A 27,906-nucleotide genomic window follows, 5' to 3' on the forward strand; every position below is an offset into this window, starting at 1 on the left:
CAGCAGCTGCGTAGACGACGTCGCACAAGCGACGACGCAGCAGCAGCGCCGGAGACGTCACAGCAGCAATGATGACGCAGCAGCGCGACGCGGAAGAGCAGCGGGTCGCGATTCGAGTGGGAGCCCTTTGTGGGAAGTTCCCGGACTCGAGAGGCGAATGCGATCTGGCCAGAAACGTGGCAGCGGCCATGGATTCAGTGAGAGTCCAGCCGAGCCATGCAAGGTTCGGTCAAAGTTCGCTTTCCAAATTTGATTAGGATTTCAAATCCTTGGATTCAATTTTGGAAATAATTAAAAAAAAATTAATTTGAAAATAAGATTTGAATATATCTTTTGTGGATTTTATATATTATAAAAGATTTAATTTTGTAATAAATCATGGATTAATTGCGGATTTTATCCTTATTTTATGGATTTGTAGAGATTTAATTCCCAGATGAATCCTAGTTAAATTTGGATAATGACAATCTAATTTTATTTATATCCTATGGATTAATGTGGATTTATCCCTAAATATATCCTAGTTGGATTTAGATAATGAAAATATTATTTTATTCTTATCCTATGAGTTTATATGAATTTATTCATAGATAAATTCTAGATGGATTTGGATAGTGATAATATAATATTTTATTCTCATCTTATAGATTTATATAGATTTATTCCTAGATAAATCTTGGATAGATTTGAATAATAATAATATAATATTATCTTATTCTATGGATTTGTATGGATTTATTCCAAGATAAATCCTAGATGAATTAGGATAAACATTTATATTAATTTATTTTATCCTATAGATTTGAATAGATTTAATTCTATTAAGACAAATCTTAGATGGATTAAAATAAATATTAATCCAAGTTATCCTTATCTTTATGATGTATGTCCTAGATAGATTAGGATGTTAATGATATATAAGAAAATCCTTATTTAATTGACTTTAGATAAATTTATTTATCTAAGAAATCCTAAGTAATGTTTGATATATTCTGGATATCTATTCTATAATTTCATACACTTTTGTGGAACATGTTTATTCTATAATCAGTTATCTTGTATAAACAAATACCGACATTATATAGCAATTGTTCTGATTACCAAGTAATGGTAAAATAATATGTCGATATATATAAAAAGAAAGAGAGATTTTTTTTATTTAGGTATTTTTACCAAAATGTAACATCACTTATACGATTATTAATAATCGGTAAGGGGTGTTACAGTACGTATGTTGATATCAGAAAACCCACGAAAATTATCATATTAGAGCACACACATCAGTGCTCTTAGCTAAGTGCAAGCGTCGTGCCGTCGGCACGGCGGGTACCCTGCTCACCACCGCCCTACTCTTAACTAAGAGCACCGTCATGCCAACGGCAAGAGCACAAGCAGCGACGTGGCATGCTCTGATTGGCCGTTGGTTTATCATTTATTTTTATTTTTTTTAATTCGAATAAATATGAAAAATTCAGATTTCATAAAAAAATATTTTCCCACTTCCCAATAAAATATATCTATTTTTTCCACACTTTTAATTTATTTTTTCATTATTTTTATCCCAAAATTCACACTTTCATCTATAAATACCTCTATTTCAACACAAAAAATCACACTACACCAAACAACTCTCTCAACCTCAATTTTTAGGATTTTAATTATGTAATTTTTAATTTTTAGAATTTTAATTATGTAATTTTTAATTTTTAGGATTTTAATTATGTAATTTTTAAATTTTTAGTAATTTGTAATAGTATTTCGGGTATTTTTAAATGCATTTTAATATTGTGGAAATGTTTTTATTTAAATTGAATAATAGAATGGTGGAACCTTTGAGCATGCTCTTACGGAAGAGCATGGATGTGGGTGTTGTGATCTTGCCAAAGAGCAGAGAGTAAAAATGGGTCTGGGCCGACTTCCATGCTCTTGCAAGAGCATGGATGTGGATGCTTTTATGACAGAATGATGATTTCACCATTTTATTGACATTTTATCTACTCTATCCGTCCCATAAAAATATGTACACTTTCCATTTTTTTTTGTCCCACAAAAATATTTGCATTTCATTTTTAAAAAGTTATATCAATTTAATAATATAAATCCCACTATCCACTACCACTACTTTAACTACCATTCTCCTCCTCTCTATTACTTTCCTATTACGTATTCCTACTTCTTTTCCTCTGTCCCCTTAAAATCATAACACTAATTATAGAAATAGCTTCGACTCTTGTGTCTCTGCATAATTTTCAATAAACAAAAACAAACAAAATTGAAGAATGAAGTGCAAATATGCACCTATAATTAAAGTTTGTAGAGTACGTGATCTGACAAACTATTCCTACATACACACCTCACTTGAGCTCTCACTACTTCAACAAAGAATTAATACAAGATTTCGACCAAACCAAAACAACTAAAAGCATCTACTTCCAATATATAAAGAAAACAAAATAAACACTAAAAACATCAAGGAAAACAAAAATCTGTATGCAGAATCACGTTTGTTGTTGTACACCATTGTTGATCGAATACTTCTTGTTGAGTCTCCCTTTCAACACCCTGATCGTCGCGTCCACTCTTGCCGTGAAGCCAATCTTAGTCGAGTGCCGGGCCTTGCTCCGCTCAGCCTTCCACATCCGGTGATCCCGGATGTGCTTCTTGTAGTACTTGATCTCCTGGATGACGTGGTGGTCGAGCGGGTTCACCAGCCGCTGGAAGGAGATGTGGGCGAGGTAAGGCAGGTTGCACACGACGGTCACCAGCAAGGTGGCGCTCCAGTAGATTGGGGCCGGGCCGAGAACTTCCGTGAGGATTCTGAAGGCGTTCACATCAAGGGCGTAGCTCAGCTCTCCGTAGATGAAGAGAAAGATGTACCAGAAGGCGACACTGCCCCACACAAATAGGTGTTGGATCCATGTGAAGTGGCTCATTGTTAGAGCAACTTGGCAGTTCACGGCCCATATGACGCCAGTGAACATAGCAGTCCCGAGGGCAGTCATGTCCGCCGTCTGGCCCGAAGCCCGGAAGGCCTGGTCGTAGTAGATGATGATGTTGAGGAAAAACACGATGAGGGATGTGTATAGCCCATTTGCCATCCACCCGAATATTCTGTACCAGTCGAAGAACAGGTTTTTCGGGCCTTGTTGGTATAGAGCTGGAAACTGCAGTTGCATCAACCTTTTTCATGAATACAAATATACAAAATACAAGCAGAGAGAGAGAGAGAGAGAGAGGACAACCTAACCTGTAAGCATACTTCAGAATCAACATCCTGTTCGAACACCCCGAGCGAAATGACAGGCAAGGATGTAAGAACAACATTGAACAGGATCATGTACCAGTCAACATACACCGATTGGCCGGAAAAGCCAGCAAACGCCTCAAAGTAGAAGATTGTGAGGCCAAAAGCAATGTTTTTATAGAAGAAATAACAAATCTGCATAGATATTGAATTTCCCGGAGTCAAATTTAAAGCACAGAATTTCAGATTTTGCATTATGGTGATACGAATTCAGGCCACAAGGAATTACCATCTGAGCAATCCTTTTGTAACACCAATGACCGTGTACGACCAGAAGCTTCTCCAGAAACCTGAACTGTGCAATAGCGAAGTCGCTAGCCATCACTGCCTGCAGATAGCAGAAGAGTAAGCCAGTTACATATGCTAAATTAACGCTACAATAGTGCATCAATGCAAGAAACACCATAGTTCTGAGACAACAAAAGTTCGCATGTGTATAGAGTTGTATACGCTACAGAGATTTTTGACCAACCTGCATTCCTTCACATCCACTAATGCCGACACCGATATCTGCTTCTTGAATCATGCCAACATCATTAGCACCATCACCAATTGCTAATGTCGTTTTCCCGGTTCCTTCTTTCACTAATCTTGTTACCTAATGATGGAGCATAACAAACTATGAGAATTTGAGCCAGGAAAAAAGCCCCACCAAGAAAAATTACATATCCAACAAAATTGGCAAAGCGACAGATTATGAGAGTCTTGAGAGGACAAGAATATATATCCTACCAGAGCTTTCTGCTTAGGTGAGACACGGCAGCATATGACAGAAGCACAACAAATTGCTAAATTCAAGAATGGAATCTTCATGTCGTCCTCCAAGGCATAAGTTAGAGTTTTTCCGTCAATGATCAGAGCAAAAGCCGCATGGGGATCCTTTTCCAGCTTAAGCATTTGGGTGGCATTGGTAATTTGCATTAAGATATGCTCTTTTAAAGCCTACAGAGCAGAAGACGCAACTAAGGCTTCCATAGATGGATACATTTTCCCCATATCCCACATTCTTGACAAAAGAAGCTACCTGTTTGGGATCTTGGACTAATGCATCCGTGTTCATTGATGTTATACATATCTGCTTCATTCCCTGTCGAAGCAAACTACAAGAGAATCTGCACAACGACGAGGTTTCGGTTAGCATTTGCAAAGCCTCAATCATTGAGTTGCCATATGACAGCCTCAATCATTGAGTTGCCATATGACAAGTTAGATATACTAAATAGTTAGGAGTCCGACCCTATATTAATTGCAGTTTCCATCTTATCACCTGTCAGAACCCAGATCTTTAAACCAGCTTGTGCTAGTTTGTCTATACACTGAGGCACCTACACAGAAGTAACAAGGAGAAAATAAGACGGGAGAGAGAGAGAGAAAATTGATAGGGTCAAAGCATTGATAAGATATAAGTCGTACTCCATTCTGTAATTTGTCCTCTACAGCAGTTGCACCGACAAGTATGAAGTCCTTTTCCATCATATCGGCAACCCGTTCGAGCATTGCTTCCCTATCACCACTTATTGCAGTTTTTGCTCTGATAAACTCTTCGTTCCAAGCAGCATATTTGTCTTCCTCAAGTTTCTTGTAGGCAAGGGCTAGTGTTCTCAAACCAACCTCGCCATATTCATTCAAATGCTTTGTGGTTAGTTCCTCATACATTCTACCATTCCTTGCTAGCCTATCAAAGACGATGCTGCAAAACAAAGTTTGCATAATAGCAGGTGGAGTCAAATAAATGCAGTAGAAATTATCAACACAGACAAAAAGCCCTTCACGTAAACAAGGAATTACAAATAAAACAAATAATATTATTTTCCGTTACTTAGATTTTTCGATTTTACCTGTCAGCTCCTTTGCAAAAGACAAAGATCTGTCCATCCCCATCCCTAACAATGACAGACATTCTCTTCCTTTTGCTAGTGAAATCCAACAGGTTGAGAACTTTGTACTCCCTGCACATTACAAAAATATATGTCAAGACATCAATCACAAGACCAGAACTGCAAAGATCAATTAATGGTCTCACCGTTCCACAGGTTCTTCAGAGGGACAATATCTCTCACGAACAAATATGCTTGACTGTGTCCGTCTGCAGAACTCAAAACCAAATTCTCTAGCAGCAACAAGAAATGCAGCTTCATCAGGTGATTCTGCTTCATAGGTGAAGGCTCCGGTCTCTTCATTGTGTTCTGGAATGGCAGTGTGGCAAATCGACAGTATCCTTAAAAATAATAGGATAACATCTGCATTGGGTTCTTTACACCAATTCCCATTCATGAGGCGACTATCCTCAAAGCTGAACCCCTTTATGGGATGCCTCAGATCCATTTCATTTTTTGAAGAAACAACAGACTCTAATTCAATTTCCGGTTCTCCGAAACTGCACCCGCTTTTTCGCCAAGAATGAGGCGTACTAGCTTGGCTGTGGCCGTCCAAGTCCATGGAGATCTGTTTGGCAGCAGCAAGTTCCACATCACTAGCACACATGCCATATGCAGTACCAGCAATCGAGCATTTCAGGAAGTCCATTTGGTTGCAAGTCAGGGTGCCGGTTTTATCTGAAAGGATTGTATCAACTTGTCCCAGTTCCTCATTCAAGTTTGACGTTCGGGCTTGAGCTGGAGTTCCAGTCTCGACATCAAACATCTCAACATCCCGGTTTATGAATAATGCTTGGAGGACTTTCACAACCTCAATAGACACATAGAGGGATATTGGTATCAAGTATCCATATAATATCAGAGCAGTGATTAGATGATAGAACCCAGACCTCAGAGGGTTCCCTGGATCGTATAGGTTTTCTCTATCTGGAACCTGTAAGTACCACTTCTTTGGCAAATCGTATTTAGTCTTCACAATAAAACCGATGGAGCTGATGATGGAGATGAACACGAGGAAGCTGAAAAGTATGTATATTATTTTGTCCATTTGTTTCTCAATCCTACTCCTTTTAGAAGGAGATCTCGTGGAATTCTGCATAACTTTGCTATCAGGACCAGTGAATATCACCACTCCGTATATGTAGGCAGTATTTCGAAGCTTCGAGTCTCTGAGGAGAATTTGACTGGGATCAAGAGGATAGATCTGTCGATCATACTCGAAATTACCAACAAAAGTGTAAAGGCTAGGATTGGGATCCTCACATTTTATGGTTGCCTTGAACTCATTGAAAGTTTGATCATCATCTAGGGGGAGTGTTACCTCTAAAGATCGTTTCACCTTCAAATTAGTCTCCCCGTCCAAGTTCATCGTTTCAACATAACAAATTCCATCTTCATAACTGGAAGACAACAGAAGCAAATCTGCAGGGAAGAATTTATCCTTCTCTACCTTCACTATATCTCCAACCCTAAGCTTCATCCACGGTTTAAGACCAAATAAACCATCCTTTTTATGTACACGAGCTTTTCGCAAATTGACCTTCATATCCTGTATAAACCGACGCCAATCTTCCAGAGCTTCTTTAGCCATACTCAGTCCGACCACAAAAGCCAAAGGTGCAATCATACTCAGAGCGGAGAATGGTGATATAGGTGTCAGCGACAAGATCGCAGCAAGAAGAAAGTAAAGGTTGGCAACACGTCTGAATTGTTCAAATATGGCTTTTGGCAGAAATGTAACAACATTGTACTTAGTGGTGGATATGTAGTTCGAGCAATATTTGAGAGGTTTTTTCTCGTGCATACGAGGCTCGTTGCAGTGAACCACTCGTGAGTAACCAGGTCCATGGAAGTCATGTGGGCCATCTTCTTCATAAGTTTGTGGCCTAAAGCAACCAAATGTATAAAGCTGGCTCCTTCGGATCCTTTCTCTTATCCTACCCCGAGCCATCCACAACTACAGTCAATCTCAGAGTCACTTTGCTACCTCAGATTCATAAACATAAACACCCAAAACTTGCCTCCACAGTGCAAGCAAAGGGCCTGCTCAGATAACCACTAAACCCCACTGCTAAAATGACGTGCCCACATTAAGCCTATCGGCCTAATCTTAAAACCTCTGTATGAGCAAACGCAGCTGTCTAACACCTTCCCTGCACACAAATAATAGCAACCAGATTCAATGCTCTATTCATTGTATAAAACTCATGTTCATAAAGCTAGTAGCACTAACTCTCGTGTTCATTCAGTAGCTATTATGTAACTCATACTCACTTTCCTTGTATACAACTGATGTTCATAAAACTAACCACACCAACTTTCATGTTCATTTGAGAATTATAACAAAGGTCGGAGTCACTTTGCTACCTAAGAATCACAATCATAACATAAACACCCAAAAATTGCCTAGAGAGCAGACAAAGGACTTGCTCACATTACTATATTCAATTATTCATTTGTAATGCAGTATACAAATCACATTCGTAAAACTAAACACCAACACTCATGTTCGTTCGACAACTACTAAGGGTCTCAGAGTCACTCAGAATCAAAAGCATAAACACCCAAAAGTTGCCTCCATAGATCAGGCAAAGGGCTTGCTTACACAACCACAAAACCCCATGGCTAAAATTAGGTGCTCACATACACCCGACTCTAAAACCCCCGTATGATAAAATGCAGCTGTTTAACAACTGGAAAATATTATAACAGCCAGATTAATTACTATCTTCACTTCAATACAACTCATGTTGATAAAACTAATCCCACTAACTCACACGATGCAACTACCAATCTACATGATCATTAAGAAAAAGATTTCGAGATCCCTAACACCTTCGAGTCAACTACAGCTAAGAAAGACCTAACGGATAAAAAAATCAAATTACAAGGCGAAAATAAACCCAGAAATTCATTTTCAAAAAAAAAAATTGAAAATTTGAAATCAACAATCAAAATATTCGGCTACAAGGCATAATTCACAACAAAACGAATCCATCACTTCTTACAGAAACATTCATACTTGAAAACAACACAGAATTGACAGTAAAAAACAGCACAGTAAATTCATCAGGAAAATGGCAGCTAAAATTCTACTAACCAGCTCAATAGTTTCGAAGAAAAAAAAGTGTTCTTGAACCTTCAGTCCACTCACCGTGTGAAGCACAACCCACATTGACCAAACAAGATTCACGCAGATGGAAGTGAAAAAGATGGTTGCTTTACTTTTTACCCAGTAAAATCTTGATCAGGAGTAGAATTTGGCGGAAGCCCGGATGGAAATTTCAACTGGGAGATCGCAATAGATGAGGTAGAATGCAATAAACGAGAGAGATGGAGAGGAAAGAGTGAGGTGCCAGGGTGGTAGAAGAGAGGGAGATTTATTTGATTCGGTTCTGAGTTTTCTCTCTCCAACAACGCCAGTGTTTGTCTGTTAAATAAATAGGCTGAAAATAATACATTAATCGTGAATTCAGACTTAATTATGAATATTCAATGTAGTGAAATATTACATATGTACTTTTAGTATAATCAATTTCTTACAGTCAAGTATATTTACTCTTCCAATTCCAAATGGAATTCTATGTGGTATGTCTTACTAGTATAATCAATTTCTTACAAGTATAATTCCAAAAATAAATTCTACATGTGGTATGTCTATTTGCGAATGTAATTGATGTAGAGATGGCAACCAAAATTATGACAAGTGAATTCATCAAAACAATATTATCATGGTAATTAAAAATAGAGACTCTTTTTATTATTCTATGTCCCTTACAAATAATTCCCAGGAAAATGAATCCCGGGAATATGATTCCTAGTAACTTTACTTTCCTGTGTTTGGACAATATCAAGATTTTAAATTTATATTTAATTTAAACACCAAACTAAAAATATACTTATTATTTTGATTTATAAAAAAAGAATGATATTATAAAACTTTTAATAAATTTTTAATTATAAATAATAATAATTATATTATTATATTTATTATTACGATGGATAGTTTAAATATGGATTTTCCATCATAATATATGCTAATATAATTATAATTATACTTACATGGAGTATTTATACTCATTTATTATAATAATAAATATAATCATTATTATACTATAATTATAATATTTACAAATATAATAATGAATAAATTTTATAAATTAAAATAGCACTATGACATTATTGATTAATTATTAACTTATGAAATATAATAATTATTATTTATTATATAATTTATATTATATAATTATATTTTAATTATTAATAAATTATTAATTACTATTATGAATTATTATAAAATATAGTTATAATTATGATAATTTTAATTATAGTTATTTATTATAGTGAAATTAAGTATGATTTATAATTTTAAATTATTTTTAAAACATTGTAAATAATAATAATAATAATAATAATAATAATAATAATAATAATAAAACTATACTATATTGCTTAAATATGTAAGAATCCTAAAACTGGGAAAAGAATACCTAAGAATAGTTAGGATTCAGAATCCTGGAAAGTTGTATTAACTTTCCTTGTTCTCAGATTCTAATTACTTTCCCAGTTTGATTAAAAAACTGAAACAAACACAGGAATTTAAAATTTAAGGAATCAGATTACTTTCCCAGATAGAATCCTGGCAACCAAACATGGTCTTAATTCATTGTTATTTTTAAAACTTATTTCTCTCGAAAAAGTGGGACATTCTCCATTAACATATTCAATAAGTTTTATTTCTATCTCTCTCATATTTTATCATTATGCACTAAAATGTATCCATTTCAAATGTCTCTATTTTTTTGGGTACAGTACTAATTTTATATTAGAATGTGAATATAATAAAGTAAGAGAGAGAATAACGTTGAGAAGAGTCTTCTTAACATTATTCTCGCTCTTACTTTACCATTTTTCCACTTTAACTATTTATTATCATTTTTACAAAACGAGTGTGCAAAAGTGACCGGGACTCCTAATGGCAGACGGAGGGAGTAGTTGAGTATGAGGTCTATTTACCTAAAATGAAAAAGTGAATGTGAACAATATTTTGTGTACAGCCCAAAATGGAAATGTGGACCATATTTTACAAAGCGATACCATTTTTGTTTAGTTAGAGATTCCGACGTGCCATTTCAGATCGATGAAGTGTCATTCTGAACATTCCGGAATGCCATCTTCAATTCAATTTGGACAAAAATCAATTTTATGGAAAATTGGCTACTCACTAAAAATTCATTATTATTTACCACATTTAAAATTTGGTAAAAGACATGAATTGATCTAGTTTGTGTATTTTCCAACTATTAACTCGATACAAAAAATACTCTATAATCAAACTATACTTCTAGAACTTACTTACTTCATTTTCCTTTGTCGTTTATGATAAATTGTGCAGAAATAGTTTTATGATAAATTGTGCATAAATAAGTTTTTCATGTTGCAATAATTGGAAGAAAATCTGAAATATTTAAACTTTGATATCTTGATCATAATTAAATTACTTGGTTTGGATCATAATTGTCCTACTTTTTGAGGTGTCTATAAATTAGCACAGTAAATAATCAATAGGTAAAAGGCATGGGTGGATCTAGCGTGTAGTGATAAGGGGCAATTGCCCCACCCCAACGTTCCATTTATAGCTATATATATATCTAATATTACTATATTATGTTTTTTTTGTATTAAATTGTCCCCCTATTATTTTTAATAGAAAACCCTTGTTGCCCATTTGGAAAAAATAAAAGGTCAGACATGTAGTACTTAATTAATCAAACTAGTTATTTTTACAAAAGAAAACCAAAAGAAGAAGAAAGTTATACCAAAAAAAACAAATCGGTGGAAACTTGGGACTATTGGAAGAAAATATACAAAATCCTTGCAAGGTATGTACTCCCACCCTCACTTAAATTTTATCATACTTTGACCGGATACAGATTTTAAGAAATATAATAAAAATGAGTTGAAAATGTTAGTAGATAGTGTGTCCTATTATTATGTATTAATTTTATAATAATAAAATGTGAGTTAGAATGAATTAATAGAATATGAGGTCCACTACAAAAAAAAATTGTAAAAAGTGAAATATAACAAATTTTGTGGAACGGACAGAAAAAGAAATATGACAAATTTCAGGGACAGAGCCTCTGTATAATTAATAAAATTCTCTTTATATTTTTGCCCCACAATTTTCTAGATCCACCCCCGGTAAAAGGCAATCCATGTTTTAGAGTTTTAGCTTGACGGAATGTCGTAAACCTTAAATTGCGATTTAACATCTAGTTAAATTGTTTAGTAGTAGTAATTGAATCTGATAGACGTAAAACACTATTTTAATTTTATATTTTTATTATAGTGAATTAGTAATTGATAGTGTAATTGTAATTCAAGCATCGACTTTATGTAATTTTCTGATAGATTGTGGTTATTTATATTAATTCAAATATTGCTCACATCATCCGATTATGATCATTAACTAGTATACAAACTGCATATATATTATTTTACAAACTCCAAACTTTTTAATACAGTGTCATCAGTTGACATTTTCTAACGATCCAGATTATAGTTTAGAGTTTATACAATATTTAGAGTTTGCATTTAAGCATCTCCCACATATTATATATAACAGCAAATCTTAAGTATTACATTTTCTAACACAATATTGACTTTCCAACTTTGATATGAAAACACTTAATCAATATAACATTTTTTTTTGGATTTTATTCACATTTTAATCGTGTCGAAATAAGAGTTGTAGGAATCAATCTACCAAAGTAAAACGGATAAAAACAAAAAAAAAATTGTGATACACAAATCTTTTTCCCGAATGGCATTAGGCACAGTGGCACTGGAAAAAAGTCACTGAACCGGATGGAAGCGAACGGGTTGCATGCAGGAGATGCATTAGGTCGGGATTCGCGGCGGCACTGCTTGCTTGGCCTACAATGAGAATCTGCACGGACAAAGTTATGACAGACGCACCCATCCCCCGCATACTCATTTGGCTGATTTTTTTTAGGGGTAACTGCTTTTAAAGTCACCAACTTTCCATGAATTCCGGTTTTTCCCACGAACTTTAAAAAGTTCGTGTAATGTCACGAACTTTATTGTCGGTTGTCATTTTCCCATGTCAAGTTTTCCGGTCTGATTCAAATTGTTTGTTTCCTATTAAGACAATGTCCAAATTCTTTTATCTTACTATCGTTATCTTCGTCTTTGAACTAACTTCACGTGGGTACCTTGTACGCCTCAATCGAAACTCGGATGAAGAAATTATGGCTATCGTTTCTAGTCTGATTCAAACTGTTCATTTCCTATCGTTTCCTATTACACGAACTTTTTAAAGTTCGTGGAAAAAAACCGGAATTCATGAAAAGTTGGTAAGTTGGTGACTTTAAAAGCAGTTACCCCTTTTTTTTCATTGCTATCGTCTAATTTTCTACTCCTGTGCTTGCATGTGTGTTTAGAGAGAGAAAGACACTAAGTCCACCAAAACATATTTCTTGGATCAAGTTAAACAAATCACTAGTTCTTTGCTAAGAAAAGATTGAACTAACATAATTATTGCTCATCTCAAAATCACCAGTTCTTTGCTAAGAAAAGATTGAACTAACATAATTATTGCTCATCTCAAAGCAAAATGAAACTCCATTACATATTAAAGTAAGAGATGAAAAGCAACAATTTTAAGGCATCACAATTGCCAAGCCCCAATCAGGTTTTTGCAATCAAAATGTCTGTGCTCTTTGATCAGATCATCCAGAAACTTGCCAGAAGTTTGATCATGCTGTGATTCTATACCGACCCTTTGCAACTCGTCGGGAAATGACTCTCCGGCCACCCTTGGTGGATTTCCTGTTCAGGAATAAGGAAAATGTATCAGTCTAGAAGCAAGCTTTGGCTAGGGTAACCACAGATGTCGAACATGATTGGTGCAGTTATCACAGAGTATATCAGAAGGTCATTTCTGCACAAGGCACCACTTTTGTGTGTGATTTGAGGGGAGGGGAGGATCATGTACATGACAAAGCAAGCATGTAGATAAAATAGTGGCGGAGCTAGAGTTTCAAAGAAGAGGATGAGATTGTTTCTATAACTACGACTATAATAGTTTGAATGAATATCATAAGACAAAGTAGTGCAACAAACACACCATTAAGAAGTTCATAATCCTAGAATTCTGAAATTTTAGAATAAAGGAGAAAATCTCTTAATTAATGTCAAATATATGGAAGGGATCATAGAATTATTACATATACAAATTTTATGAACATCTTGAAGCGATGCTCCACATACTCCAAATGTTAATAGTTGAAGCATGCACATGGTGCATTTGTGTTGGAGACAGGGGGGGCATGTTTTTACCTGGCGAAGAATCCATGAACCCTTTTGCGTCTGATGTTACTTGGTTGGTACGTCCTCTTTGTATGACAAATCATAGGCTCACTTGATGCAGATTCGTCTCCTGTAAGGAGCCGAAAAGAATATAACATACAATAGAAGTCGAAAGGAGTAACTCAGAAAAAGTTGTAAAACAAATGGTAACTTTAACTTTGTTAAAGCGAATAGATGACATATACCATATACCACTCGCAAGCAACTGTCATCAAAGATAGAGAAGCACGACTAACGTATGATAGCAGACTACAAGCTAATGTATATAACTAGCCGCTGCTAACAGTTTGCAACCAACAACACAAAATCATGTATTTATGACGCAGAGTCACAGCACAGTCATATTCTGGTCAGACTATAAGGTCACGCCGTATACAGCTAGATAAAACCGGCTTATTGATCCCACAACCATGTAGGAGAGCTTTTTGGCCAATACCATTGTTCCTTTGATATAGGACATGTCAGACCAATTATTTGATACAGCTGCCGCCGTCATTTTTTAGTGCTGCAGCTGCTGCCCCACCTTACTATTTGAAACCCCTAGCCATATTAATAAGGACTAAGGAGGCATGTATTTCTGGTCTTTTAATAACATGTGGTTACTGGTGGCATTTATAGTCGGGACAACTCTCAGATTGCACAAAACAGTCATTTCTAAACTGTGGTGAGATGTTGGGGCCATGTCAGAAGACAACAGGGTTGTCTTATCTTAAACTGTGGTCGTGGTAGTGGCAGAGGGTCGGACTACAACAGAAATGTTGGACCCAAGTCTGAAGAAAGCAAGGCTGCAAAACTTGCAGGGCCTGATGATGCCTTGTGAATTGAAATCTTGCCGGGGCAAAGGCGGGGCAGGAATGTTGGCACAGAAAGTCGTGCATCAAGGCGCCACATGCGCTCAAGGATATCTTGCATCGACTGGAGGAATGCACACCCATTGCAGACAGAACCTCAGACGCTAACCTTCTCCGATCCAACAGTTTTTGTCTTTGGGCATTCCACGCTCACCGCACCATATGACACGGAGCAAGAGGCAGACGCTTGGGAGGAAGTTGCCAAGATACCAGTATACGAACACATGGTACCTTCTATCCAATTCGACACTGCTCCACGTTCTCATAGACTCATACTCAAAGAACTAACTAAATATGCATAACTTCCTGCTCCACATTTTCCTACTGTTGCTATCACCATGACTATCACAAGATCTACATTATCTTAGTCACGAAATCAACATTCTTCATTGCTAACCACTTATAATATAGAAAAAGGAAGAAAATAACAAAATTGAAAATAAAAATTCTAGTTCGAATCTAATTGAGCTTCAAAAATTACACTTGGGGCTAAATGCAGTTTAAATTGCAATCACATTCCAGTTCTATAAAGGATAACACCATAATATACAACTAGAAGCTAGCTTTCCCGAAGCAAAAAATACAAAACAGAATTAAAAAAAAAAATCAATGAAATGGAATTTACCTTCGGGCAGCAAGAAGGGGAGAGAAGGGAGGCCACAAGGGTAGAGGAATCCCTCGGAGCAGAGCTTTCTGAGAGAGTCGACATCGTTGTGAGGCTGCGGTGGGGAGTAGAACGGCGCCATTTTCTGAGATTGGGGAATAAACAGAGAGGGGAGCAATTTGGCGGCCCCGATCAATTCGTGCTTCTGAGAAAGAAAGGGGTTCGGGCTTGTGTGGAAAGCCCGACTGAGGAACCGAGTCGCCATTGAAGCTCCAGCACGAATTAGGGATTTCGAGGAAGCCATTTTTGGATGGTTGGATCAGTTAAACCCTATCGAGCAATTCAACTGTATAATATTGGGTCTGATTGTGTGGTTTATCATTCATTTTTAATTAAAGCATAAACATTTGATTTCGTAATTAAATATAGGGACGTTATTAAATAGAAACTCTATTGGAAACTCCAAAGTATATGCATGTAAGCATACCGGTTGGAATCCTTATGAAATTATCATTAATTTGATATATGTTGTATGAATTTAAAATTTTGGGATTTCTTTTAATACCCCTATTGATATTTTTTGACGTTTTTCGTTGATCGTATTGACATTTAGAGATTAATGATCTAAGCTCTTAATTTGAATATCTAATGGCTATTATTTAGTTGTAGTTAGCAATTAAGTTATGAGTTAGCAATATAACACTCCTCTTATTATAATAAGGTTAACTTTTCTTAAATTACTAACTTGTTAACTTATTAACATGTGTATTAAAAATGTCAGCACGATGACATTGAAGTGTCAACACACACGATCCCATTAAAATGTCAACATATTGTATTAAAATAGTAATATCAAATAAGTTTATGTTGATATTATAAATACACTGCATTGATGAGTGAGGCAGAATTAACAACTTATGAAAGTTAGCAACGAATCACACCTCTATATCATTTTTAACTAACTCGTTTACACTTATATTCTATTATAAATCTAATTATATATAAAAATATAATTCATATTCCACTAACTTTTTCAATTCATTTTTCTTTATATCAAGATATGCCACATTTTATAGGACGGGGAAGTATTAACAGATCTAACACAAAAATCCACCCTTAAAAAATTCACTTATCAGTTTTAGTTTTAGTCCTAGAGTTTTTTTTAACTCTTTCTACTTATTATTCCAAGTTAAAGACATCAGAAATTTAGGTTATTTCTGAATTAATTTGTCAAGATCAAACTAAGTAGTTTTTCAATCTCTTCTTAAAAAATTTCAACTCCTTCCTAGCTAATGTGTATCGAACAATATGATTTCAGTCATGAATTCTTAATCAATAATTTCGGCTAATGATCTTTTAGTGATGTAGCCACGGAAGAGTTGGGCCATTTCACAATCAAATCTTAAGTTATAGTAGAACAAATGTTAACACACACAATTATACCAACTCTTCTTCCATGGGGAGAGAATTCAAGTTGATACATAACATATTTGCTCTCCCACTACTAATGTGGAAGCATTCTAGTATTTTCACAAAATTTGATCTTTATAACCAAATTAGAATAGTAAAAGATAAACATAATTCAAAATCATAGTAATATTGAAGCACAATCTGATATAGTTACAAGTTGCAACAAAATTGATCTTGAACCCGAAAGAATATTAAGATTTCTGTTGGAGCTTGGCTTTCAAAGCCTCAATGACAGCTGAGAAATCATCATCACTTAGCCCTTTAGATTTGGCCACTTTGTAGAGCTCGTTCGCAGCTGCTGCAACCGGAGTTGGCTGAGAAACAGACTCGGCCAACCCTAGAGCGAGTCTTAGATCCTGTACACGGCCATTATTACAAAACGAACAGCAACTTCCGTTCCCAGAGAGAGACAGTGATAGAAGAAGACATCATACCTTCTGCTGATGCTTCAATGGAAACGCAGTCGGGTAGAGCGACTTCACCATTGAAGGACCTTTCATGGAGTACATTGGTGCACTGATGGCACCCTGGGAGATTACCTGCAGACGACGTGGTTCAGAAAATGTTGGAATGAGTAAATCCGAGATCAAGGAATCAAGCAATGATCGTGAAGGAAATCAAATCAAGAAATAAACACCCTATAAAAACAGATCAAGATCCTTGAATTCTATCATAGAAAGACATACCTCAACAAGAATGCTAGGATCGAGACCTACTTTCTCACTGAGGAGCAGTCCTTCGGAGAATGATGCCATCATACTGCAAATCAAGCTAAAACAATCAGGATGCTGTGAACGAGACAGAGGCGTGTGAACCCAAAAAGCGATGAGTTATAGCAGTTGCGAACCTTCCCATAATCATGTTGACGACGAGCTTCATTGCAGCTCCATTGCCAACTTCACCAAGGTAAAATCTTGACTAGAACAATTCGTGAAAACATGTCAGAACATTAGAGACTGCCGCGATTCTGATGAAGAGAAAATTGCGGAATCACCTTTCCCATGAGGTCTAAATACGGAGCAGCCCTTTCATAGAGAGATTTGTCGCCTGAAAGATCGAGTTTCCCTTTATGCAAGATCTCTATAAAACAATATTCTTGAAGAAAATTGAAAAATGTGCTTGATTACCAGCAGTGAGAAAAATCAGCTTCCCATCTTCAGCTGGCTTTTTCGAGCCTGACACCGGAGCCTGTCGAGACAAAGGAGAATACACGGTTCTCTTTAACACTATATGATTATAACTCTCTTCCTTGGTATTTAGATAAATAGTTCTAGCAATTAACCTCCAAAAACAGAGCTCCAGAAGATTGTATACGTGCACTGATCAAGCTGGAAGTCGGGCCATCAACTGTAGAGACGTCTACATAACTGCAGAAATGCTTAATGAGAAGTTTGAAGTTGCATACAATTTCTTTTAAACAAGAAAGTTGGAAAAAAAAAACTCACCCTTTCCCGGGACTCATACCACTTGCCGCCCCTTGCTTCCCACATGCTACATCAACCTGAAAAAAGAACGGAGCTCAACGAGCTAACACTGATAGGGAAAAATAGTTATTTTTCGACGACTCACTGCACTTTCGGGATCAGCAAGCATGGCAAATGTGATGTCACAAGAGGCAGCTACTTCCTCAGGTGAGGGCTTGTATCTGCATCAATTAAAGCCTTCCTTTTTAAGCAAACCGGAAATATTATTCGAACAAAAGGACTTGCAGTGAGTAACAACACAGCATATCAACAACTTACTTTGCACCCAACGAGATAAGGGGATCACATTTGCTTTTTGTGCGGTTCCAAACAGTTACATCACATCTGCATCACATATCCATTACAATTTACAAACAATTTGTTGAAGAGGAACAATGTATACTACTATAACTTTCAAGTTTACTATGCAATAGACAATCATAACAAATAATCTGAATTGAACTATTAAAATACATGAATCATACCCTGCTTTTATCAGATTTTGTGCCATTGGAGAACCCATAATCCCGAGCCCCAAAAAACCAACGCGAGCAGGGAGCTCATCTGTTTCTGTTTGAGCAATACAATGATCAAAATTTGTTGAGTAACTATACAAAAATACAAAAAAAAAAAGTACCTTTGGATTGTTGAGAAGAGAATGCCTGAACTTGAACACAGAATTGGGGTTTAATGGGAGAGCAAGAAAGGGGCTTAGCCCCAAACTGGACTGGATAAAAGCTAGGGCACATAGACATGGCTTTTTGTGGAGAGAGAGGTGCAGCATAAGAGAGATAAAGGTTAGTATTGCAGCTGGCCCTCATCATCAAAATCTTGGCCATGCCCTTTTCGAAATTTAGAACCTTTTGTCAGTTACTACTCATGAATTGAAAGTTTATGGGCATGATGATATCGTTACTCGTTGTGCGAAAAGCGCAATTAACGATTAACTGACATTCATGGATGGATTAGACTCGCACTCTGGATAAGGTCACAGCATTCTATACGACATCGTATTGATTCAAACCAGACCAGTTGTACTAGACTTAAATGAGGTCCACATTTTGTGTTTAGCTATTAGAGAATTCTGTTCTTTTATTTGTTAATTAACCAAATGTAACAAAATTTTACTCATTTTTCCTTCATTGTAATAGTTTATAGGGTTTTATATTATGGTCCGTTTATTTTAATTGGTTTCTCAACTACTTCTCCAAACTTTTGTAGGGACATATAATTTCCAATTTAAGTCGTTTAGGGTTCGTTCGGTGTTCATTAATTGACCCAAATTGGGGTCATATCAGTGCAATAAAGCTGGTTTGGTGTTATATAAATGAAACGGCATGGCCCTCGATACACTCCACGGCCCGCACTGTACAGCTTGACTTTGGCATGAAATGATGTACGCCACCGACTTAATATTAGAATTCTTGTCCGCTACAGTGAATAAGAAATGGTGGCGAGTTTACCAAAGTGACCTTGACTTTTTTGGTTTCCCCCCAAGTCCGCCTTCCGTATTCATATGGAGTTTGTGCATTTTCTTTTACTTTCTCTCTCGCACTCCACGGTTTGCTCTTCAACAAACGGCGAGGACCAGATGCGATAACTGAGGCGCTCACGAGCGGCGCCTGCTCCACCAGATCCGCTCCTGCAGCAGCTTCAACGTCGTTGCACCACCTGCATCCTCCGCCTCCATTCGCATGCCTTCTGCCCTACATGCTTCCTGGTCTACCCCCCCAACCCTCCCTAAGACGTCGTTCGTCGCCCCAATTTTCAATTTAAAGTCCGTCGAGGAGGAAAGAAGTAGGGCTTCGTGACGTGGCTGGGTGAGGGATACGGTGGAATTGCCACCAATGGTGGTGGTTATATTCCTCCTGTTAAATTTGAGGCTGAGATTAGTGTAAATCATGGTGTTAGGAATCGCAATGGTGTCGTGTCTAGTATTTCGCAGCCGTTTGTAGTTGTGGAGGAGAAAATGAGTAGTAATGTAGTAGTGAATGTGGATAGAGATAACTCTAATCAGCTGTAGTTGGAGGGGTGAGGGGTAGTTGGAGGAATTATGTAAGAGTGAAGGGGACATTTTCGTCTGACAGAACACAACTTGCATTTCGTCTCTCCAAATATGAAACAACACCCAACAACGACGCAGGGGTGTGTGAGACCGCCCATATTTATTAAAGTCAAGAGATGAATCTTGCATTTCCATATAGGCGTAACTGAACGAGCCCTTCGTATTTTATATCCCAAAATTCACAACAATATCTAAGAAGCCAGGTGAGCTAAGAGTTTGATACGAGGAAAGGATTGGGATTTGTCGAAATTGAAAGAGTTGGGATTATTTGTATTCACACCCTTGCTAGCTAATATTGCTGGATTGTTTGAACTCATTGCCATTAAATTTGTTGTGTGATGAAATGGTAGATTTGGAAGGAAATGAATGACTGGGATGCCATGAGAGATTATAGAAGAAAAGGTATTTATCAAAAGGGAGTTTAAAATAAATTGTCGTTGGAAAACGATAACAAGAAATAGACCATGTCATCTCTTCCATACTCAAAATCATGCGAGGTTTTTTTGACAAAATAGTTGCCCTTTTCAACACATTTTCTTGCGTATGCATACATAATTCTATATCTCAATCACTATATGACAACAATTTATACAATGTAAATACTCTCTACTCAACCATAACCCTTTAAACACAGTTGAAACAACAAAATATTTGAGCATTTCTAGTTAGAACCAACTGCAGAATATCAAATATCCATTCAAGAAATCAAGCTGCATTTAGTCTCACTTCCGGTAGGGATGAAACCTCCCATTTTTTCCATCACCGTTGCCGTACCCTCTACCACTGCCATATTCACTGCCGGAAACATTTGCACCATTCACTCCATCGCTGCCATTGCTTTCAAAGCCTTCTTCATCTCCACCAGCAGCAGCACCACCACCACTGTATCCATTATGCATTCCATAACCGGCAGATCGGTTATAACCAACAGAAACTCCAAATCCACCGCCACCATATGCACCACCACTGTAGAACGGAGCACCGGATCCATAACCGTAACCATACCCACCGTACCCAGGATAAAACCCTAAAGCTCCACCAGCGTAATTCCCGGCCATATTTCCATAACTACCATAGCCACCGTACGCTGCACCCATCTTACCACCATAGCCACCTGCATAACCCCCCTCTGAAACATCAATAGAGTTAACGGGAGGATTTGAACTACTGCCACCATGGCGAGGCCGGCTTTGACTCGAACCATCAAAACCAGATCTTTTTGGCTCAGCCCTCTTTATCTCAACCTGCAAATATCCAAAATTGATGTTTAGTCACACTATTATGTTGCAAGAGCATAATTTACAATAATGTCATCTACTCACTTGCTTTCCTCCAAGTTCATGCATTCGACCATTTGAGAGTACCCTTTCAACACCATCTTCATTATCAAAAGTAACAAACCCAAAGCCACGAGATCTGCCAGTCTCTCGATCCAGCATAATTTGGTGCCCAACAACATTACCGTAAGAAGAAAAGTACTCTCTCAAATCATCTGCAAAATCCAATGTTGAATGTTATGAAGTAGTTGCTCGAATATAAATGCTGTATTTGTCGAATAAAGATCATGGGTGTTTATAGGTAATACCTTCAGTCAGCGTCACTGGAAGACCGCCCACAAAAATTTTCTTTGTCCCTGAGCCTCCTCCACCACGAACTTGCGCATTCTCTCTGGGAACAGTTCTCTTTACCTCTACCTAACATTCAATGGAACTCTAACCATTAACCACAAAATCTTGACACTGCTGAATTGTGGAGAATTATTCTTACCGCTCTTCCATCAATGACATGGTTTTCCTCTAAAACCTTTTCGGCAACCTCCGGATCCGCAAATGTCACAAATCCAAAACCACGTGGTCTCCCAGAGATTTTATCGTACATTATGACACAATTTGTAATTTCTCCATATCTACTGAAGTACAAGCTCAGTGATTCTGAAGAAGAGAAGAGCAAGAACAGTAAACACAAATAAGCCACACCAGTTATCCCTTCAGACAGTACATACCACTCAAAATTGATGGCCAGCATTCAGTTTGAGGGGAAAGAAATTTTACTTCAAAGGTAAAAGACACTCTCTGTAGTCTGTAGGCGACATTGAAAATAAAGTGCTCCGACAAATAAAATTTATAATTGTGAGTGAACAGGTCAAGAGTGAACATTCAGAAGCCAGTTTATCGTAGTACTGTAGAAGAGAGAGAGAATAAACAAACACAAAAAAATAGATCGTCAAGGTAACTGAAGAATAGACACCAAATGCAAATGAAATAATTAAAATACCAGTTTCACAACTAAATAAAATGGCTTACAACCTACAATACACAAATGAAAGTCGCCAATATTACATAACACATACACATTATAACTTCAATCCATCCATATAATGGAATGGACATCCTAAAAGCGATAACACCCACGATAAGCCAACGATACATGGCTTAAGTTACTGAACTCGAGAAGAAAACAAAAGAAGAGGAACCAAAACACTCCAAGTAAAATAAAGCCATGGATACAACAGAATTCATATACACAATGAATTTCAATTCATTCAGCTGGAATATTCTTTTATAATGAAATGAAAGGATTACCTTTCGGCGTCTCCCAAGCAATGCCTCCAACGAAAAGCTTTCTGTAAAAACACAGAAAAAAAACAAACCAATAAATCCCTAAATTAACAAATAATTTCAATCTAATAACAGACCTAAAAGAAATTCTAAATTAACACAAACTAACCCATCAGACGAAGAAGAATCATGCTTTAATCTTGTACTAACATCTATATTATCATTCGCACCGTAGTTTCCCCCTTCTGGTTCGTAAAATCCTCCATAATGCGGCAGCTCTTCGTCATAACCGGCACCGTTCCGTGGAGCGCCGCTGTAATCCATTGCTGATGGTTCTACCTATCACGACAAGAAAAGAGAAACGCCTGCTAAAATAGAAATCATCGCATCGTTCTTAGGCAAAATTAAACCCTGAAATTTGATGACGAAAAATCACCTAAACTATTAGGTAGCCACAGTTTGCGGTAAGGTGCCGCTTCACAGGCTGAGCTGCCGAATTGAATTTGTTGAGAAATGTGAAACCCTAGCTTTTGGCACCTTCGTGATTACAGAATTTGCTTGTCTGAGGATGGAACTTTCTTCTAAGCACTTTTTAAAATACCATACATACGACGGCGTATAGCTGTTCGGGCTAGAAATTAACATTGGGCCCATTCACTCTTTCTTACTCCACGTACCACAAAACCAAAAAGATGTTACACTTTCCTTTTTAGTTCGTCCCATAAATAATGTCACATTTCCATTTTTAAAAAAGTTCTCTCTCATATGAATATAAAAATAATATTTTCTCTCTCCATTTAACACACAAAATAAAACCTCATAAAATCACGTCATGTTCCACAAGTGTGACATCTTTTGTGGGACAGAAGGAGTATGTAAAATATTATACTCCATCCGTCCCTCTATAAGTGGGGCGCTTCAAGACGTTATTTTGCAAAAATGATAGTAATAAATAGTTAGAGTAGAGATAAAGTAAACTAACTAAGATAATAATGTATATACGACCTTCTTCTATATTATTCTTTCTCTTACTTTACTTTCTCTCAACTTTAACTATTTATTACTCCCTTCGTCCCACAAAAGATGTTACACTTGTGGGACGGCACGGAATTTTAGGAGGTTTTGTTTTGTGTGTTAAATGGAGAGAGAAAATATAATTTTTATATTTATGTGAGAGAGAACTTTTTCCAAAAAGAAAAATGTGACATCTTTTGTGAGAGAAACTAAAAGGAAAGTGTAACATCTTTTGTGGGACGTAGGGAGTATAATTTTCACAAAACAACGGCAAAAAAGAAACGCATCACTTGTCATGGGACAAGAAGAGTACTACTTGCGAGCCAATATAATACTCCATTTGTCCATGACTAAATATCTCATATTTGATCAATTCATATTTTAAAAAATTATTTAACTTTATAAAAAAAATAATAATAAAAGTTAATATATTGTGTGTCTTACTTTAATATACTAGTAGTATTAGTTTTATAATAAAATGTAGGTGGAATATGAGTTTTATAAAAATGGTAAAATTAAAACGAGACATTTATTGGTGGACGGACGTCAAAGGAAAAATTGAATATTTAATGACGAACGAAGAGAGAAAAAATAGGGGGTGACCAAATCGTACGGATTAGATCGTTATCGGTCAACCTGATGACGATCCAATCTAATAAGGCATAACCCGACTTGTTAATGAAACTATCAATCTAAACACGAACCCGGCCTACAACCCTCAAACCCGAACACAATCAGGATCCGATACGAATTCGTCAACGACACGATATAATATAGGTTGGCAAGACACGATAACGACCCAAATTAATTTTGGTTTCAATAAATTTTCACTTTACTTTTTCAATCTTTTTATTTTTATAGATTTTCTTATTCTTTTGTATTTCAAAATATGAATTTGAAATCGATAGTGACTAAATTGAAATGCTATAAGATTTTGTTATTATTGTTTTTATATATTCATGAATGTAAAATCATAGATAAATTAGTGATACTAAACTATTTGATTTGTACCAAAAATATCTTAAACTTTTAATATATCAATAAAATACTCAAAAGATAATTATATACTAACATATAGTAGAAATAATATTACTTACTATAAATGTATAATAAAAAAAAATAAAATGACATGATAGTTTTTTTCAGTTCTATTGTTCGATTTTAACAAGAAACTGAACTTATTGAAAAACATAGTAAAATGTAGTAGCAGGATTTTTTTTATATGGCAAACGGTGAAAAAAAGAAAATAAATACCTCAATTAATTAAAAAAAAAAGAAAAAAAATACGAAAAGATTGTTTCTCCAAATCCCTCAATTTCCAACTACCAAATGGCCGTCGACTCCACCACCGTTGACTGGTCGAGCCTACCGCCGGAGCTCCTCCAAACCGTCGCCAAAAACCTCCCCGCCCTCGCTGACTACATCCGCTTCCGCGGCGTCTGCCAAAGCTGGCATCGCGCTGCCCCAATTTCCCAGCCCTATCTCCCGCGCGAATTCCCATGGCTCATGCTTCCCTTGGACCGCTCCTCCAATCGCCGCGCCTTCTCCAACCCTCTCACCAGAAATCACCAATCTCTGACCCTCCCTGAAGCCTCCCACAGCCGCCGCCTCGCCGGATCGTCGCACGGCTGGCTGGTTCTCGTCGACGATTCGCCCCCAATTTTCCTCATCAATCCCCTCACACGCAACAGAATCTCTCTCCCGCCCCTTTCATCCTTCCCAAACGTCACCAATTTCGACTTCTACAGCATAGGAAGGGAATACACCGTCCGATCGCCGCAAAATGAGATCAATTTCTTCAGCCTGAAGGAAATGCGCGATTCCTTCATCAGAAAGGTGATTCTCTCACACAGTCCGTACGGTAACCCCAATTTCTTCGTGTTCGCCATTCTTAATCAGCATGAAAATCTAGCTTACTGCAAAAATGGACACGACGAGTCGTGGAAAATTATAGATGGAGTAGAGTCGCACGGGGAGGATGTGATTTATTTCAGTGGCGCATTCTACGCGGTTGATAAATTCGGATCGATTGCTGTTTGTGATTTGAATGGGGATTCGCCTGTGGTGAAGTTCATCAATGTGGTACAACAAATTGATGGTGATATGAAGTATTTAGTGGATGCAATGGGTGATCTGTTGTTGGTTGCTAGGTATTTGGAGTTCCACATTGATATGCAATACTACATGGAAGTGTGCAAGACGGTGAAATTTCGCGTGTTTAGGTTCGATTGGAATGGTCATGAATGGGAGGAATTGGCGAATCTGCATGACAAAGTATTGGTTTTGGGGGATAATTCGTCGTTGGCGCTGCTGGCGAGTGATTACAGAGGGTGTAGAGGGAATATGATATATTTTACTGATGATCATTCTGGATCGAATCGTGATAGTATCGGTGGGGTTCATGATGTTGGTGTTTATAACTTGGGGGATGGGAGTATTCATGAGCTTCCGTGTTATCCATGTTGGCCGAGTTGGATCACTCCGAGTTTATGCTAAATATGTAAGCTCTAGATTTTGCTTCCTCTTCAAATCATGAATGCCTTTGCTTCTGATTATATAATGCTTCTGTTATGTGAGATTTTGTATAGTGAGATATGTCAAGTGTGTGTGTTTTGGCATTGCTTTTGTACTATGTTTCATGTGATTTCTTTCATAAACCCTTAAAACAACTGGAAGTTTGAAGAGGGTGTAAGAGAAATCGATAAGCCACCTCTGTTTTTTCCGGAGCAGATTAGAGTGGAGAGTAGCGTGATTAGTCAGGTGTATCTTTTCTAAAATTATCTGTCATCTCGTATGGTGACCATGATTATGATTTTAAATCTGTCACGAACCATCTAGCTTCCTTTTGACCTATATCTTTGCCTAAATTAATTGACTTTCTTGTTTGTTTCCGTAGCAGCTTAAGGTTTCAATTGTATCTCAGGGTTATCAAGTGGAGATGAAATTTATGTATAGCCGGCTTAGTTTCTTTCCTTTTATAAGCATACAAAACTCATGCAAAATGCAATCATCTCCAAGACCAAAGTGTCATGTGATGCTTGATGTCGTTAGTTCGATCTGTATTCATAGGTGCTCGTTCGGTTGCCATGAATCATTATCATATGATTATCTCTAGGATTAAGTTGTGGGATAATTTTAGTTGGAGGGGGTTGGCTATGACTTATTATAGGATTATACATCTTGGATTAAGTTGTGAGATTCAATCTCATGAACCAAACATAATAAGTATGTATATAATCATGAGATATGATCTTTCGAACCGAACATGCCCATAGAGTTTCAAGGGAATATGATTCATTTTACTGATGATCATTTTGGGGGTGATCATGATGTTGGTATTTATAAATTGGCAGGTTGGATCACTCGAAGTTTATGCTAAACCTGTAAGAGCATCCACAACGGGCTCATAATGCCCTGGACATGCCACTCTGCCTGACGTGGTGGGCAGTGCACCCTGTTGTGGATGTGCGATGGTCACTTTCTTTTTCTTTTGTGCAATCATCTCCGAGAACAAAATATCTTGTGATGCATGTATTGTTAGAATTTACCTATGTTGGGCTGGGCCAGGAAGGTCTCTCAGCCCTCTTCTTTTTTCTTCTCATCATCGTTATTGCACAGTGATTTTTCCCTTGTCGTTGGCAAATGGCTAACAAGGAAAACTTAGGCGACCTTATGACTGATAAACACTTGTTCGTCCTGTGAAATGTTTAGATTATTTATCTTCTATCACCAAAATTACAAGAGCAGCTTATTTGTCTAACGAATGGATTGATGGAAGTGAGTTGAAAATATTAAATCAAGTATCTATATATGATTGTGTACTAGAATAAGCTGCGTATTTAGGAGAAGAGTTTTGATATGATGCATTTGGACATTGTAAGTATGATTTATTACCAAATGAGTATTGGGTCTGTTGAGTTGTGCTATACGAAAAGATCTGTGAGTTAACGTCAATTTTCTGATACCATCTGGCAAAGCAGATTTGATGTTGAGCAGTTAAGGCTGCGTCTTTGGTAGGGTGGTGCTCGCGGATATTATTACTCATAATTTAGCTTTAGATAATGTAGACATAAAATTATTGTAGGCATGGCCTACCACTCCTTATCTAGTTTTGATTTTTGTCGACAAATTCATTCCTGCGGCAATTTCATTATGATACTCCTACCAGATAAGAAATTTAATTTTGTAATAATCCCTCGGTCTTTAAAAATTGTCATTTATTTTTATTCATTTCCAGAAATTTATCGATCTTTCATTTCTATTATTTTAAATAATGAATGTCACAGTCTATTAATTCATTTTCACG

General features: G+C 36.9%; 5 protein-coding genes across 9 annotated transcripts; 1 reads left to right on the top strand and 4 right to left on the bottom strand.

The window, feature by feature from the left end:
• Positions 1-2,272: 2,272 nt before the first annotated feature.
• Positions 2,273-8,591, bottom strand: LOC148923019 (putative phospholipid-transporting ATPase 4). 3 transcript variants are annotated; one of them, XM_089061075.1, is made up of 11 exons: positions 8,336-8,591; positions 5,328-7,334; positions 5,143-5,253; positions 4,718-4,994; positions 4,541-4,629; positions 4,329-4,416; positions 4,037-4,246; positions 3,777-3,902; positions 3,534-3,632; positions 3,248-3,439; positions 2,273-3,164 (listed from the first exon to the last, which is right to left on the bottom strand). In XM_089061075.1, exons 2-11 carry the CDS (start codon positions 7,130-7,132, stop codon positions 2,499-2,501), a joined length of 3,663 nt encoding a protein of 1,220 aa, XP_088917201.1. In that variant the 5' UTR covers positions 7,133-7,334; positions 8,336-8,591; the 3' UTR covers positions 2,273-2,498. The 3 variants fall into 3 exon arrangements, with proteins under 3 accessions (XP_088917201.1, XP_088917202.1, XP_088917203.1); XM_089061076.1 differs by having other exon boundaries at positions 8,282-8,591; XM_089061077.1 differs by having other exon boundaries at positions 2,858-3,164; positions 3,243-3,439.
• A 4,065-nt stretch (positions 8,592-12,656) lies between these two features.
• On the bottom strand, positions 12,657-15,389 carry LOC148923020 (uncharacterized). Its single transcript, XM_089060417.1, has 3 exons — positions 15,052-15,389; positions 13,546-13,645; positions 12,657-13,035 (listed from the first exon to the last, which is right to left on the bottom strand). Exons 1-3 carry the CDS (start codon positions 15,332-15,334, stop codon positions 12,963-12,965), a joined length of 456 nt encoding a protein of 151 aa, XP_088916543.1. The 5' UTR covers positions 15,335-15,389; the 3' UTR covers positions 12,657-12,962.
• Positions 15,390-16,608: 1,219 nt separating this feature from the next.
• On the bottom strand, positions 16,609-18,884 carry GLYR2 (glyoxylate reductase 2). Its single transcript, XM_089060464.1, has 12 exons — positions 18,601-18,884; positions 18,449-18,533; positions 18,243-18,308; positions 18,070-18,145; positions 17,946-18,001; positions 17,783-17,867; positions 17,628-17,688; positions 17,495-17,547; positions 17,348-17,418; positions 17,187-17,259; positions 16,935-17,039; positions 16,609-16,856 (listed from the first exon to the last, which is right to left on the bottom strand). The coding sequence occupies exons 1-12, from the start codon at positions 18,800-18,802 to the stop codon at positions 16,692-16,694; spliced, it is 1,098 nt and encodes a 365-aa protein (XP_088916590.1). The 5' UTR covers positions 18,803-18,884; the 3' UTR covers positions 16,609-16,691.
• Positions 18,885-20,476: 1,592 nt separating this feature from the next.
• LOC148923022 (uncharacterized) lies at positions 20,477-23,166 on the bottom strand. 3 transcript variants are annotated; one of them, XM_089059999.1, is made up of 7 exons: positions 23,023-23,166; positions 22,756-22,921; positions 22,611-22,651; positions 21,796-21,959; positions 21,614-21,722; positions 21,351-21,520; positions 20,477-21,272 (listed from the first exon to the last, which is right to left on the bottom strand). In XM_089059999.1, the coding sequence occupies exons 2-7, from the start codon at positions 22,908-22,910 to the stop codon at positions 20,751-20,753; spliced, it is 1,161 nt and encodes a 386-aa protein (XP_088916125.1). In that variant the 5' UTR covers positions 22,911-22,921; positions 23,023-23,166; the 3' UTR covers positions 20,477-20,750. The 3 variants fall into 3 exon arrangements, with proteins under 3 accessions (XP_088916125.1, XP_088916123.1, XP_088916124.1); XM_089059997.1 differs by having other exon boundaries at positions 22,756-22,925; XM_089059998.1 differs by having other exon boundaries at positions 22,756-22,951.
• Positions 23,167-24,868: 1,702 nt separating this feature from the next.
• On the top strand, positions 24,869-27,335 carry LOC148923023 (F-box protein SKIP23-like). The gene is made up of 2 exons (XM_089060202.1): positions 24,869-26,100; positions 26,954-27,335. Exon 1 carries the CDS (start codon positions 24,930-24,932, stop codon positions 26,094-26,096), a length of 1,167 nt encoding a protein of 388 aa, XP_088916328.1. The 5' UTR covers positions 24,869-24,929; the 3' UTR covers positions 26,097-26,100; positions 26,954-27,335.
• Positions 27,336-27,906: the final 571 nt, after the last annotated feature.

This window comes from Salvia hispanica, chromosome 6 (assembly GCF_029641045.1).
Source record: "Salvia hispanica isolate PSC_SH4W2 chromosome 6, Shi_PSC_v1, whole genome shotgun sequence".
NCBI lineage: Eukaryota > Viridiplantae > Streptophyta > Magnoliopsida > Lamiales > Lamiaceae > Salvia > Salvia hispanica.